Source organism: Saccoglossus kowalevskii, chromosome 8 (assembly GCF_978046115.1).
Source record: "Saccoglossus kowalevskii chromosome 8, keSacKowa6.1, whole genome shotgun sequence".
Lineage (NCBI taxonomy): Eukaryota > Metazoa > Hemichordata > Enteropneusta > Harrimaniidae > Saccoglossus > Saccoglossus kowalevskii.
The window spans coordinates 144,591-159,175 of NC_140648.1; the positions used below are offsets into that span (position 1 = coordinate 144,591).

Below are 14,585 nucleotides of genomic sequence, written 5' to 3' on the forward strand. Positions count from 1 at the left end.
TGTGATCTGATTTAGATCGCCAGCAGTAGATTCCCAATTGTTAAACATAGTCTCATTTAAAGGTTCATCCCAATCGATTCCCTTTTTCCAGATGTCTTGAATGAACAACTTTGCCTTTACGTGTACTGGTGATAATAAACCAAGCGGGTCATACAATGACGCTGTATGACTGACGACGTCGCGTTTCGTAATTAAATGTCCCGGTGATTGAATGTTAATATCTCTGTAAGTAAGTGTATCTTTCTCGGTATTCCACTGTATACCAAGAATGCCGACGTCTGGCGCGGTCTTCAGTTTGTTGTCATTTCTGGCAAGTTTACGAATTTCATTACTGTTCGAAGACCATGAACGAAGGTTGAAACCACAAGAACTCATTAGTTGATTGGACTCGTTGTAGTATTGTATGGCGTCGGATTCAGACGTACAGCCGGTTATGACGTCATCCACATATATGTTCTGTTTCAAATCGGAGGAGGTTGGAATGTCCGAATTAGCTTCCATCTGCGTTTTGACTACGGCATTCAAAATGAAAGGCGAACACACAGCGCCGAATAAGTGACAAATTCGCTCTCGATATCTCGTGGATTAGAAAGCCACAAAAACTTTGTAAACTTTCGTTCATCGGGTTCAAGACGTATTTGGAGAAAAGCTTTCTCAATGTCACTTGTCAATGCGATAGGATTTGCGCGAAATCGTAGTAGTATCGAGGTGAGGTCGTTGAGTAACGGAGGTCCGGTCATTAGGCAATCATTTAGGCTAGGAGAATCAGCGTTCTTCTTACAACTACAATCGTATACAATACGAATTGGCGTGGTCTCGGAATCTTTTTTGACGGATCGATGTGGCAAGTAATGACCACATGCAATGTTATCGTTCTTAACGACCTCAATGAAGCCTTGTTTTTCTTGATCGGTAATTATTCTATCGTAAATATCAACAACATTTGGCGGTAGACGGCGAATCATGGATCGCGTTCGCGAATTCGAAACGTTGTAGTTTGTAGGTAGTGGAGCGTGGTCTGATTTCCATGCTAACTTAGCAACAAAATGATTGTCCTCTCGGCGCAGGTGAGTATCGCTATACGACTTGAATTCGGTTTCCTTTGTAGGCGTGTTATCAGAGCGTGTATCATCTTTGATGCCGATGGACTCAAGGTCCCAGTATGAAGTGATAGCAATGTCAGTTTTGCAAGTGTCAGTCATTACGTGTAGCACATTAGCAGCAGCGGTAGATTTCCCATTAAGTTTGGGACCAGATAACAAGCCTGAGTAACCAAAAGGAGATGACACGGCTGTAGGGCCTTTGCCACGAATAACTTCGTTTCCGACGAAATTCCAGTAGTAGTCGGCACCGATTAAAATGTCGATGTCGTAACAAGTGTCATTAGAAACCGGGTGAGCTAGGCGTAGCCCTTTCAGATATGGAAGTGTCAATAGTTCGGAATCGACGTGATTGGACATCGAAGTGGATATCTCTGGTATGAGCAATGCGTCAATTTTCGCTTTGTTGCCGGAAATGGTATGCAGATCGAATGTCCCCCTTTTCATTGAGCGTATGCGTGTATGTTTGTTCCCAAATGAAGCAAGATCAATGTTTTCGGAACGCGTAGTGTTCGCGTGTATTTTGTCGGCGAAACTTTCAGTAACAAATGTGCGATTAGCTCCCTCGTCAAATAGTACAGTAGCGGAGACAATAGTTCCATTATTGACAGAAACGGGTATTTTAGCAGTTTTGAGCAGAACCGGCCCTTTTGGCGCAAAGTTCAGGGTTGAAGTAAAATGTACACAAGTATTATTTCCATTTGTATTAGATCCGTTCGTAGGTCTGCTAGTAGGATTTCCATTATTGGCCGAATAAACCGGTGTATTATATCCAGTGGCCGAATCTGCAGGTAATCCAGAATTGTGACGAGTATCCCCACTGGGATTAGATTCATTTGTGGCACTGCTATTATTTCCTGGGTTACTGCGGTTATATCCATGAATGTGAAGCGATGAGTGATGCTTACGTTGACAGTGTCTGCAGGTGTGTTTCGATGCACAGTTTCCAACGAGATGCTTAGCTAAACAATTATAACACAGTTTGTCTCGGCGTACGATCTCCAAACGGCGCTTCGCGTCTGTAACAACCGTACATTCGGAAGGCGAATGCGATCCTTTGCAGTAGGCGCAAAGGCGTTTCGGACGAGCTGATTTCTGCCCTCGCGTCGTAGTGTGAAAGGTAGCAGTAATCGTGGGTTGATTTGTTAAAATGTTATTGTTACCAACCTGACTTATCTTAATTTCGGTGAGTATGGCTTTTCGGAGATCGGGTAGGTTCCAAGCGACATCTCCACGTGCCCTTGCTAGAAGACGTTGTATTTCAGTCGGCAGTTTTTCTAGAATCATGGGTACAAGAAGTTTTCCGTATGAGTTCTCGTCTTCACCCAGTGCATGTAGACCGCGAACATGGGATTCGAGCGAGTCGTAGAAGTGACGGAGACTTGTGGCATCTTCCGTCGGCGTTGGTAGTTCCCACAGTGACTTCATGTGGGCACTGATTATGACTTGTTTCTGTCCATACCTTTCTCTGAGTAATGTCAAAGCGCTAGCGTAGTTGGCATCAGTAAGATCAAGTCCTTCAATTGTGCGTGCGGCTTCACCTGTCAGAAGGCTTCGCAGATAGGTGAACTTCTGGATATTGTCAAGTGTTCCATCGTTATGTATGGCCGCATTGAATGTATCATTGAAACTAACCCATTTTAGTGTATCTCCCACAAATGTCTGTAATTCGAGTTTCGGTAGTTGAACGGCTCTTCGTTGAGCGGATGATTGCGCGGAGATTTGCTTTCCGGCGATAAACGAGGCATTGAAATTCTCCGTCGCAGCTTTTTTCAGTGTAGAGGGGTCGCGTGACTCGAGAAATTGTCCGATTAGTTCTTTTCTCTCGGAGATCTGAATTTCATAGTCGTCTGTCTCTTCTATGTCGCTGCTCAGATCGGGGTCTTGAGTTGCGTTGAAAATTTGTTCATCAGTAGCGATGAGTCTTGCATATCTATCTTGAACAAGTTTGTATGTTGCTCGAAGCGTGGCATAGGCTTTAGTTTTGTCAACCTCAGCGTCATATTGTCCGATTTCTGCTTCTGCCTTTTTGAAGATCTTCGTAAGTTGAGCACGGCAAACTGTGCGTTTCTTTTTGAGATCAGGCAATGGATCTGTCGCTTCAACTGGATTCTGGGCTGGATCTGGCATTATCCTGGTCTCGGCACCAAAAATGTGGGAAGTCGTATTTTTGGACGTAATATTCTTTATAATACCAGCAGTCCAGCAATCAGACAAGACAAGTACTTTCAAGAGTAGAACACAAGTTGTTTATTCGTGAACATAACATAGAAGAGCCCTGAAACAATTACAATGAATGCTTAAATACCCTCGTGGGGATTCTGAATTCGAGCGGGAAAACTAGATACAAATATACAATACTGTGATTGGTCAATACAAATATTGGCGGTACAAACGATGTATATAACAGTATAATAATATAACACGATACACAATATCAGTAAAAATAGTAAACAATAATTCTATCCATATCTATTTCCGACAACAATATTTCACTAAAATATGTGATTCAAAAGCAACCCAAATTGTAAAAATCAATATCAAGTTCCGCGTATAAACACTGTTGTAAAGAGGCGGCGGAGCGGAATTTTAGCCATGACCCGAGTAAGTAGGACTTACGTCAGGCTTCGTTATTGCTCATGCGCAGCATCGTAACCCGGGAGATTACAAACGAACGGCAAAATCTACACTCGCGGATATATACAATATGGCCGACAACTTCCAAGAATTTGTCACTTTTCAGCAGTTTTTTAAACAAATTACAGAAGAGACTGAAGATGGTTTTATTTTTGATATTTTATCTAATTTCATATCAATCGCTGCGTTAATTACGCTATTTTTGCGTAGGAAATATGTTCCTAGAATCCGAGATTTCGCTGAAGTAATCGTACCGGAGTACTCATTATGTGATTTTTGTTTTCACTTTCGAATCAGCCGAGGTGTGTTTAATTATATTTTAGAGCGGATTGGATATTTACTTATATCAGAACATGCCGGTGGCAGACAGCAGGTTTCCCCAGAAAAGCAGCTAATGATTTTTATTTGGTACTTAGTAAACCAAGAGTCAATGAGAGAAGTAAGCAATACCTTCGACATTTCGAAGTCAACAGTGCATGGTAATATATTGTGCGAAATATTGCCAACATTTTCAACACGGGACTTAGAAATGTAAGTTTAATGTATTTAGCGTTATTCTCTTCGACAAGAGAAAGTCTATGCTCGCAACTTTACACACAAAATAAAAACAAAAGCATTTAATTAAAAGTTGACACACAGACCCCATGTTATTCAGTATGATAAAAACAAAAGTACTAGCACGATATAACGTTGAGTATGGTTTTCCATGATCAAGGAAGTTAAATTTCACAAATAATTTTATAAATTAAAGTTGTCATGGCAATTTTTTTTTTGTTTAATAAAAGTATATTTATTTGTTTTATGTCACATTGGATGAATTAGTCTTATACCAAATCCAAATTCCAACACAAGATAGTCTGAAACATTGCGCATTTACTTAAAATGTGTTGAATATCTTGTTTCTATTTTAACTAACTAACTAACTAACTAACTAACTAACCAAGTATAGTTGCACTATCTTGAACCACTAATTGCTCTTAAATTCGGCCAGCATTTTTAAAAAGTATACCTCATAGCAGATAGCAGAAAAGTTACAAACATACAAAATATTAATATTTATTCTCACAAAATAATATAACAGTTGAACGTTGAATATTGTAATCAAAATTTTGTGAGTAAATATAATTTTCACATTTGTATAATTACATTAGGATTAACTGTGGCCATTCAAAGCGATATACTACTTCACATATACACTACCAGTATAAATATTAAGTACAAGATTTTAACATTATTTTAAACATTATTTAACTTTATATTTTGATTGTATGTTACATTAGTGATAGTAAAATATTTACAAATTTGATTTATGGAATATTTTGAAAATTTTATTGTATGAAGTTGCCGTCATGAAGCGTTATTGTGGTTTTAAAATATTATGCAGTATATTTGATAGTCTGACCAGCATGATCTTCTCGAGTACTGTAGAATACTTAATTTTGGCTGGAATTAATTATTAGTGAAAAGACATTTTTGGTGCTTTGTATGAAATTTATTTTCAATGATTCTTGATAAGTTGAATGTTCAATATATAAAAAAGGTATATTGGTTGGATTTAAGGTAGCGGGACTATTATTTGCATACTTGTTTTCATCTTCTAATTGTGACTAAATGACTACAAATAGACCCGGGAAAGTATATATTTTTAGAATCGCCAGACTTCAAGCTTTTCACAAGTGTATTTTGCATGCCCGGATCTGCATTCTACGACGCGTTACTCAATCAAAGGTGAAAAAATACTTTTTCTGTAAAAAAAATAATTACGCATTTATGCTGGCGGTAAGAAGTATTTTTTTCACTTTTCCTAGTTGTTCAATAGTCTGGTAAATTGAATGTGTCTGGTCAGTTTTATTCAAGCAACGCGTTTTAAAAAATAGTGTGCTGAATTTCAATTACTGTTTTAGTCGCATTGCCCCCAACTCAAACCACAACTCGTTGGTAAATAATTGATGAAATAGTTTGTCTGGACACATTCAAGTTCCTCTCACTGTCACCTTAAAGCTGTGAAAATTTGGTGTTAATCCGACGAAAATAAGTATACGTTATTTTTTGTTAAAGACCTTGTATTTTGAAAAACATAAACTCCTGGAAAACGTCCATGAAGTCACAGCAAAGATTTTCAAGCTTGTTTATCGGCACAATCAATTTGTTTTCCCATCAAGGTCTGTTTTAACATGTGTAGGGACATCCAAATGTGTAAGGCTATTGGAAACCAAAAAAATAAAGGAATGGGATAGCGATAATTGGATAAATTCGGCATATGAAAACACCAAAATCAATGATTTTTTTCAGTGGTTGTGTGACCTTGTGTCTGACACATTCAAATGCAAATGACTAATCTGTGAAACAAACAGGGGCGGAGACAAACCACTCAAATGTTTGGAAACACTCATTGTGTGTCAGATAGCTACTGATAACACATCCTAACATTGCTTTGTCTTGAGTTTATCTTTGAAACTTATAGGCACACAGATTAAACCTGTGTTGTTGATTTTGGAAAACACTACTGAGGCTGCCTTGCTTTCCTTCAGAAAATCTACATTTTAACCAACTTACATGACATTCTATGTTATGTTGACTTTATCATATGAAAGTTTATAGTGCATTTCATCAATTAATAAATAAATGTGAAAATCGTAATTTTCAACACAAATAATAGTCTCGCTACCTTAATTTTCACTTAATCACTCCTTCAGGGGAAACAAAATTGAAGCGAAAATAACATATTTTACAGTAATATATAAATGTTCAAATTTGAAAAAAAAATTTCTAGTATTTCAGCTCCCCATGTTATTGTTTGTTCTCCTTTGAATATGGTTCTAAGAATTCACAAAGATTCAGATTGCAGTAATTCCAAACACAATAGTCACAGTGATTTGTTTTTGCTGTAATGTACACAAACTCAGACCATTAAACATAAATGCTTTCAGAGTTCAACTTTAACATATAATTTCTAGAAAACATTTATACAATACATTTCTCAATCTTAATGACAGCACTCAATTTAGTATTTGTTTGCAAAACCTTTTTTTTCAGCCTCTGATGTAAAATATAGTGATATATTTTATTTTTTGTTTTGGCCTTTAGGTAATCAGCTGGCCAAACCAACAGAAACAAATGGAGATTTCACATGATTTTCAGTTGGCACATGGTCTGAGAGGAGTTGTTGGATTAATTGATGGAACTCACATTAGATTAGGTGCCTGCATAGGTGGTGACCAAGACTACATAAATAGAAAGGGATACCCATCAATACAACTACAGGTTAGAATCAACAACTTGCTGATTGCAGATCTAACATCAGTAGCCTTTTATGCACCTTAAAGTTTTGTCCAGAGAGGGCATATTTTGTTTTTCATAAACAATGAAATTTTGCGAATGCCATAATTGATGGACATATTTTATATTGAATAGATCTACATATTAAATTTTAAAAATTCTGCTTGCATTTAATTATGTACCTCGAACATCACAAAATCAATAAATATTCAACATATTCTCTACAAAAGTAAGTTATGCACATAGAGTGTCATTATCAATTTTTTTTTACATTTAAATAAACAATATAATGCTACTTTCTTCAATATTATATTCTGCATCCTACATCCTCTAATCCCATAAACAAACATTATAATATAATATTACATACCTGAATCTTCATTTACTACTACAGAATTCTCCATGAAAATTTTATTATTTATTTTCCAGCTAGTGGTAGACAACAACTTGTTAATTACCCATGCCTATACAGGATGGCCAGGAAGCGCTCATGATGCACGTGCATTACGCAATAGTTCAATTTATGGAGAAGCCAACAATATCATCAATGATGATCATTATTTGATTGGTGATTCTGCTTACCCACTTCGTCACTGGTTGGTTACCCCATTTCGAAACAATGGCCAATTGACCATTCAACAACATAGGTTCAATCGTATGGTTTCTGCCTGCACACAAAGTGTTGAACGATCAATCGGTCATTTGAAAGGGAGAATGAGAAGACTGCGTGAATTACCAGCTCATAGTGTTGAGGATGTATGCAATATTATCATGGCTGGGTGTATTATGCACAACCTGTGCATTCTTCATGAAGATGACATTGATAAGTACATTGATCCAGATCCTGAGTTGATTGCGCATCCAAAGAGATTTCCAAATATATATCGTAATGCAGCAGATGGTATTGCACTGAGAGATCAGCTTATGAATATGATGCCATGAAAATTTATTTTATATGGAAAACTATTTGCTAGTGTCTTTTGTGAATTATTTTTAGTGTACAAACCATATTCTGATTCTATCTATTTTGTAAATAAAAAATATTTATGAAGAAGTATTTAAATGAGCTGCTAAAAATGGTAGCTGTGTTCTAAATGCACCTGTTTGTTTGATATATATTTTAAAGCTTCAAATATAACACTAATTATGAGTATGACACTCTTGATCATCAGACCAATTCTTCTGCTTGTATGTTTATTTCTTCACATTTTTGTGTCTATGTACAATTCCTGATTCCCAAATTACCGTCAGACGCGATGTAATTCTATTTATGCATGCGTAACCTACCTAGCAATGGGCAAGGGTAGGACAAAAATATAAAAGTCAAAAAAACAATGGTAGACATGCAACCCGAAGTCATTTGAAACAGCTGAAAAACATGGATTTCAAGAAAAACAAAAAAATGGAATGAAATAGAGATGGTATGTGTGTGTTTCGCAATGTAAATATGACCTTGACATAGTTTTTCAACTCCCTAAATACCTGCAAAAAATTTGAAAATATTACACTATAGCCAAAGATAATTTGCATGTTCATCAATCTTGCTTGGGCAGAATAGTATGCAAATTTTCTGAGGCTGGTACAAGTTAGTTGAAGGATGATGGCAGTCTTATTTCAAAGGATTTTTTACGTTGCAAGTTCAAAACATTGGTGTAATGATATTTGTTGACCTCAGGTCACATATTATGCAGAAACGCACAAACAATAACATGCAAACGCTACCAATTCTGGAACCGGGAATTGTAATCAGCCACATTTTTAGTCCTATGAAGATTAGTAAGCACCATTTTTTTTAATATGCACAATAGGTTCATGCATATGTAAATTATTTTTCAACTTGTTTCTTTATTGAATTTGAGCCGTGTTCCATGCTTCCCCCATATAGTAAATATCGTTGATATAATTGCATTTATATTATTATCACTTGTATGCATGCTGACTGTGTTTCTGACCATAGGAAGACATTGGACAGGGGCAATTCTGACAGAACTACCAAGTATTTGATAGGATCTGATGTGTAAATTTTTACATTATCATGTCTCTTGTAATGCAGTATTTCACCTTTGAAAAAGAAATCTTAGACAGGTACCAGGCTACATAAAAGCATTCTATGTTATCTACTGCAATATTGACTCGCCCAGAGTGGACACGGCCACAGGCAAATTGACTGCCCCAATATTTCTGAGACTTGATGTAAAGACAATTATTTTAACTAGTGCATTTGACCAGTCATACATTAATAACTAGAGAAAGACCTATCATTTTGTCCAAGGCAATTTTAATATTGGCAATAACAGAAACACAACAGGAAATAACAGAAATGCCTCAAATATTACTAAAAAGCAATATACCCCGGTATAAATAAAACAGAGACATATCAAAATTTATTCTACGTCTTAACAATAATGAGAACATCAAAGCCATTTAATCAATATAATTTCATCTCGGGTTTACACAAAATGAAATATCAACCTAAACTATTTTATTAAAGATGGAGTACAAATATTTTAATACATGAACAAACAAAAAATACATCCACAAAACTAACTGATCAGTAACCATCATGTCTGATGTTTTTGCAAAATCTGCTCTGGCATGCTTGAAAAATTGTTAAAACTTTGTGATTTAGTTATGTTTAAAAATGTCTGCCAGTTGGTTAAATTTCATCAACATTTTGAAAGAACTGAGTGTATCATGCAACCCATGATGTCTTACTTTAGTTTTATAAATAATAAAAATCTGTAAAAATGTATTTGAAAATTTGTAAAAAAAAAAAATGAATAAATAGCCACCAGTTGGCTATTTTCAATCAAGTAGCTACAGAGGTGACAAAATGACATGCAACTTATGTCAGAAATGATCAAACATATCAAGAAAAAAAAATTGCCTAAACAGACGATATGCATGCATGCATACACACACACACACACACACACACACACACACACATGTACACACATGTACACACATGTACACTTCTCACTGTAGTTTTAACAACGCACATTGGATTAACTTTTAATATAGTTGCGATATGAATTCAATTAAAATGCGTTTGTAAATAGGGTTGCTTTTTAATTGGAATTTAATTAAAGTCAATTACAATGCAATACAACATAGAATTGCTTTTTAATTAAGTTTAATTAAAATAAAAATTGAATATCCCGTGACTGAACATAGAAATGTTTGCAAAGCTTAGGTTTAGTAACGGGGGAAGGTATGGTACAATTATATTAATATAAATTTGATGAAATATTGAATATTATTACGTTATGAAAATAGTCAGGGTCGTCACAATGTAGGTCCTGTCGTCACAACATTAGTACCACACACGCACGCACACACAGAACCCAAAACATCAATTCTAGTTTCAAACTAATTCTGACAGTCAAACAATGAATAACTTTATTCATGGTAATGACACCATGAATAAATTAGTGTCACCACCATATTGTTTTGTACATAAAAAAAATAACATTACCATAAAGTTAATTACTGATTGTTTTGCTTTTTACATCAAGAGATCATTAAAGATTCAAACAAAGTGAGATCAAACCATATTAAGGGAGCAAATCATTGTAAATCAGGCATTGTAACTAAATTTAGTCTCGAAAAGGCATAACTTTTCATTTGATGTTGATTTCATTTACTTAGTTATAATCAGATAATGATCTAAAGACATGACATCAAATTACCTCCATTGATTGGTGTGAATTGTTTCCCATTATGTCGCCACCTTTGAACAAAATCGGACCAGGTATGCTGTTCAAAGAAAGACAGGAACTATAAATGATGTGCATCAAAGTATCATAAATGTAATGCAGCAATCTTTGGACATTTCACATGAATCCATCCACAGCCTGAGAACTGTTCCTGGAAATAAGGTGTATAAATAAACAAAGATAAGTGAGGCATCTGAAATAATGGGAATTAAACTGCAGTAAGAGTCCTTGTTCTGAAAAGAAAATATATACATGTATATATAGAAATTTAAAAAAAAATAAGAAATGTTGCATTCAGTGTCATGGAGATTCATTTGCAGTTCTTGTTCTGGATAGATGTACAAATTTCATAAAATTGTTCTAGGATGCATTTGTTGATTTGTTCTGTGCTGTAAAATTATAAATAAATGTGAATACAAATTTGCACAAAATTGATTTCATTTACATGTAATACAGAAATATCAGGGGTAAGTTTTAAAAGGCTTAAAAGCTGAAGAAATAAAAAATTGTGTACATTAACAAACATCTTTTAGTAGTCATAAAAATTAAAAATAATTATTTTAGTCATTCTTTGTTAATAGATTTTTCATACAAATCCAACATACGGTCCACTCTTCTCATTTTATCCTTATGATGTTCCTCCATCAAATTAAATAACTTTTCACTTTTGGTTTCCATATTGGTAACCGCAGCTAACATTTTGTCTTGGTTGGATATTCTGTCTAATTTAGATTTATATTTTTTAGGGGCAGTTATTGTTGTACGCGTATTTCCATTTATTTTTTCGTTTGGTATTACCGGTAAGGATATATCCGCATTAACACTGGTTGATGCTATTGAATCAAGGGTGTGTGTTGGGCATGTACCTTCTCGCATCCCATATAAACCATTAAAATCTTCGAAATGGCGACAAGTTTTACGGTCAGCCCCAGTTTTTTTTTTTGTTATCGATTACTTCCATGTAATTTTTTTTAAAATTTTTCCATTTATCCCTTGCTTGTGTCATTGAGACCATGACTTCATGTTTTGCCATATCAGAAATTATTTCATGCCATAATTTTTCATGTCTTACAGACGGTTTAAATTTGTCTTCCTTCCCAGATCTCAATGACACAAGCAGTTTTTCTTCTGGCTCTGTCCAAATATGAATTTTTCCAACTTGAGGTTGCTTGTGTCTTAAAACTTCACTTGATGTTGTAGCAGTTGGTGTTGCTGGCATTGGTGGTGGTGGTGTTGCTGCAGCAGATGAAACTCGTGTTGGTGGCGGTGTTAAATCTTCACTTGATGTAGCTAATACCTGACTGACTACAGCTTGTTTAATGGTTTCATCTGTTAAATATTTTGAAATATAAAATAAAGTTAATTTAATTTTTTATATAAGCCATTATTATACATCCGACAACAGAAACAATATAAAACTTTTTTTTTGTTTTAACTTATGACACAGCAAAAATGTAGCACATACCAGGTAATTGAAATAATATCTTGTCATCAACAGAAATGCCTCTGCTGTTATTTCAGACTTTTTATGTCTCACTAAATTAGCTCTATACATTAAAAAATCCAAATGAAGTGCTGGTCGACAATCTTTGATTGGATTGTGACACAGACCAAATTTCAAGTAGAGAGAATAAACAGAATTGTGAAAAAAAGACAAAAAATTTAGACTTTGGTCAAACAAAATAGCTACCAGGCAACCATCTTGAATTAGAATGTGATATAATCAACTTTCATTGATGTGGTTGAGCCAAATTTGGATGTAATTGGACTGCGTGAATTTGCAATATAAGCAGAATTATACAAAAAATGATGAAAACTGATGTCCATGTAAAAATTTACAACAAGGATAGTGCGCCAGAAATATGCACACAATGCTCTCTATTGTTCATGGTAAGTTTTAGTATTTTCTTGCTGATACAGTGTACATATGACAAAGAGGTCAATCTCTGCTAATACTGGGGATATGAAATGTTTTGTATTTTTTGGTTGTGTTATCTCTAGTATTAGTTATGTATAACCTATAATTATTATAATCTAGCACCACAAATAACTGTTTTGATAACAATTTGTATTCATTCAAAACATATCAATAAACTATGGTGTACAAACATATAGTATATGGAACAAATGAATGTGTGAATGCAAACATATTATGAAGCAGAATAGAGTAGAGAGTAGAATAGAGTGGAGCAGAGCGGAATAAAAGGTAGAGTGGAGTGGGGAACAAGGTGGAGTGGAGTGGAGTAAATGGTAGAATACAGTGGAGTGGAGCAGAGCAGAGCAGAAAAAACTAGTCTAGACTAGAGAATGGATTAGAGTATAGTACTAGACAGATAAATTGTCCAATCCAAAAAGATATACTCACCTCAAATCATGGATCATACATATTTACTTGTTACCAAAACTTAAATTGATACATAATCTAGTATAAGTGTGTGTTTTTTGTGAAATAATTGAAATATTACATGTGGACATGAAACAATAAATGTTTTATTAAAACAAACACTAGTATACCTGCTTTGAAATAAAATCCAAATGTCATTTAAAGTAAACATTTTCAACACACTAAGCCTGTGTTATTCAATACTTTGGTTGATGTGACCGTAAAATCAACAAAATTAGCATACTAGGTGCACACAAATGATATTCAACAGACAATTATAATTACTGTGCCTTGGTTTGATACAAAATTCTTGCAGTAGTCACTTCTTTCTGCTAATATTATTGGAAAAGTATGGTGGGCGTAAATATAGAAATAATAATTAAAATATGAACAAAAGTTACACAGAATGATAAAAAGCTGGATTTTTATACACCAATAATATCTCCTAAATTAGTCAGTACATGTCTCAAGGACATAATTTTATTATTACTGAAAATACATATTAAACATTTGCAAATACATATGTTGGCTTACAGTCACAGTTACTCTATGTATTCTGAATGCAAAACAAAATATATTACAGATATGTTTGTGTTTACACAATGTTCAATAACTATGTGTGTGTCAATACATGTCTGGGTTTTAATCAACTTTAAGTAACTTTGATGTACTTGACAGCCGACTCCCAATTGGCCAATGAGTGTTTTTATATGCTGTAACATGGTTATGGAATTAAATCAGTTAATAGCCACAACTACTTATGTACAATAACACACAATTTGATTGTCTGAAACTAGTAGACGTATCACAAATACATAGAATTTTTTTGAACAAAAAAAATTATTAAGATAAAAAATGAACTGTACAATAAAAATAAAAGGTAAAAATGATTGCATGTTGGCTAGTAGTTTTGAAAATAACACACAATATATCATAAACTTGAAAAAATTACAATGAAAAGACAAAATAATAGATAAAAAAAATAGTTGATAAAAAGTGGACTAATAGCAACATAAATAACTTTTCAATTATTTTTGTTGACAGTGCAAGTCTAAATGTATAATTTAAACATTTATCAAGATAAACTGGCTAATGTTATATGTACTCTATAATTATATGTTTTACTATCGTTTCAGTCATTCTTTGAATGATATTGTTTATGTAAATGTTGCTGCACTGCAATAAGTTATTTTCAACATTGCTAGGAAATGTACATCAATTGCTTTGAATGTATATTGAAGTTGTTTTGCCCCAATAAAGATTGTTTTGATACATTCAAGATGCACTGAATAATTACTTGGTGAAAATTTTTTCATAGTTGCATGTATGTAGATAAGTAAATAAGCACAAATAAAAACCAACATGAATGTTGTTTAGTCTTAGTTACAACCAAAATTATTGTGTCTGATAGGAACTAATAATTCATGACTATTAGATTAGTTTAAGCTTGTTAGATTTAGTTTACCT

The 14,585-nt window shown here is 34.3% G+C and overlaps 1 protein-coding gene across 1 annotated transcript; it reads right to left on the minus strand.

Moving 5' to 3' along the window:
* Window positions 1-521: 521 nt before the first annotated feature.
* On the minus strand, window positions 522-3,230 carry LOC100377489 (uncharacterized). The gene has a single exon (XM_006821776.2). The coding sequence runs from the start codon at window positions 3,228-3,230 to the stop codon at window positions 522-524; it is 2,709 nt and encodes a 902-aa protein (XP_006821839.2).
* Between the last annotated feature and the right edge of the window lie 11,355 nt (window positions 3,231-14,585).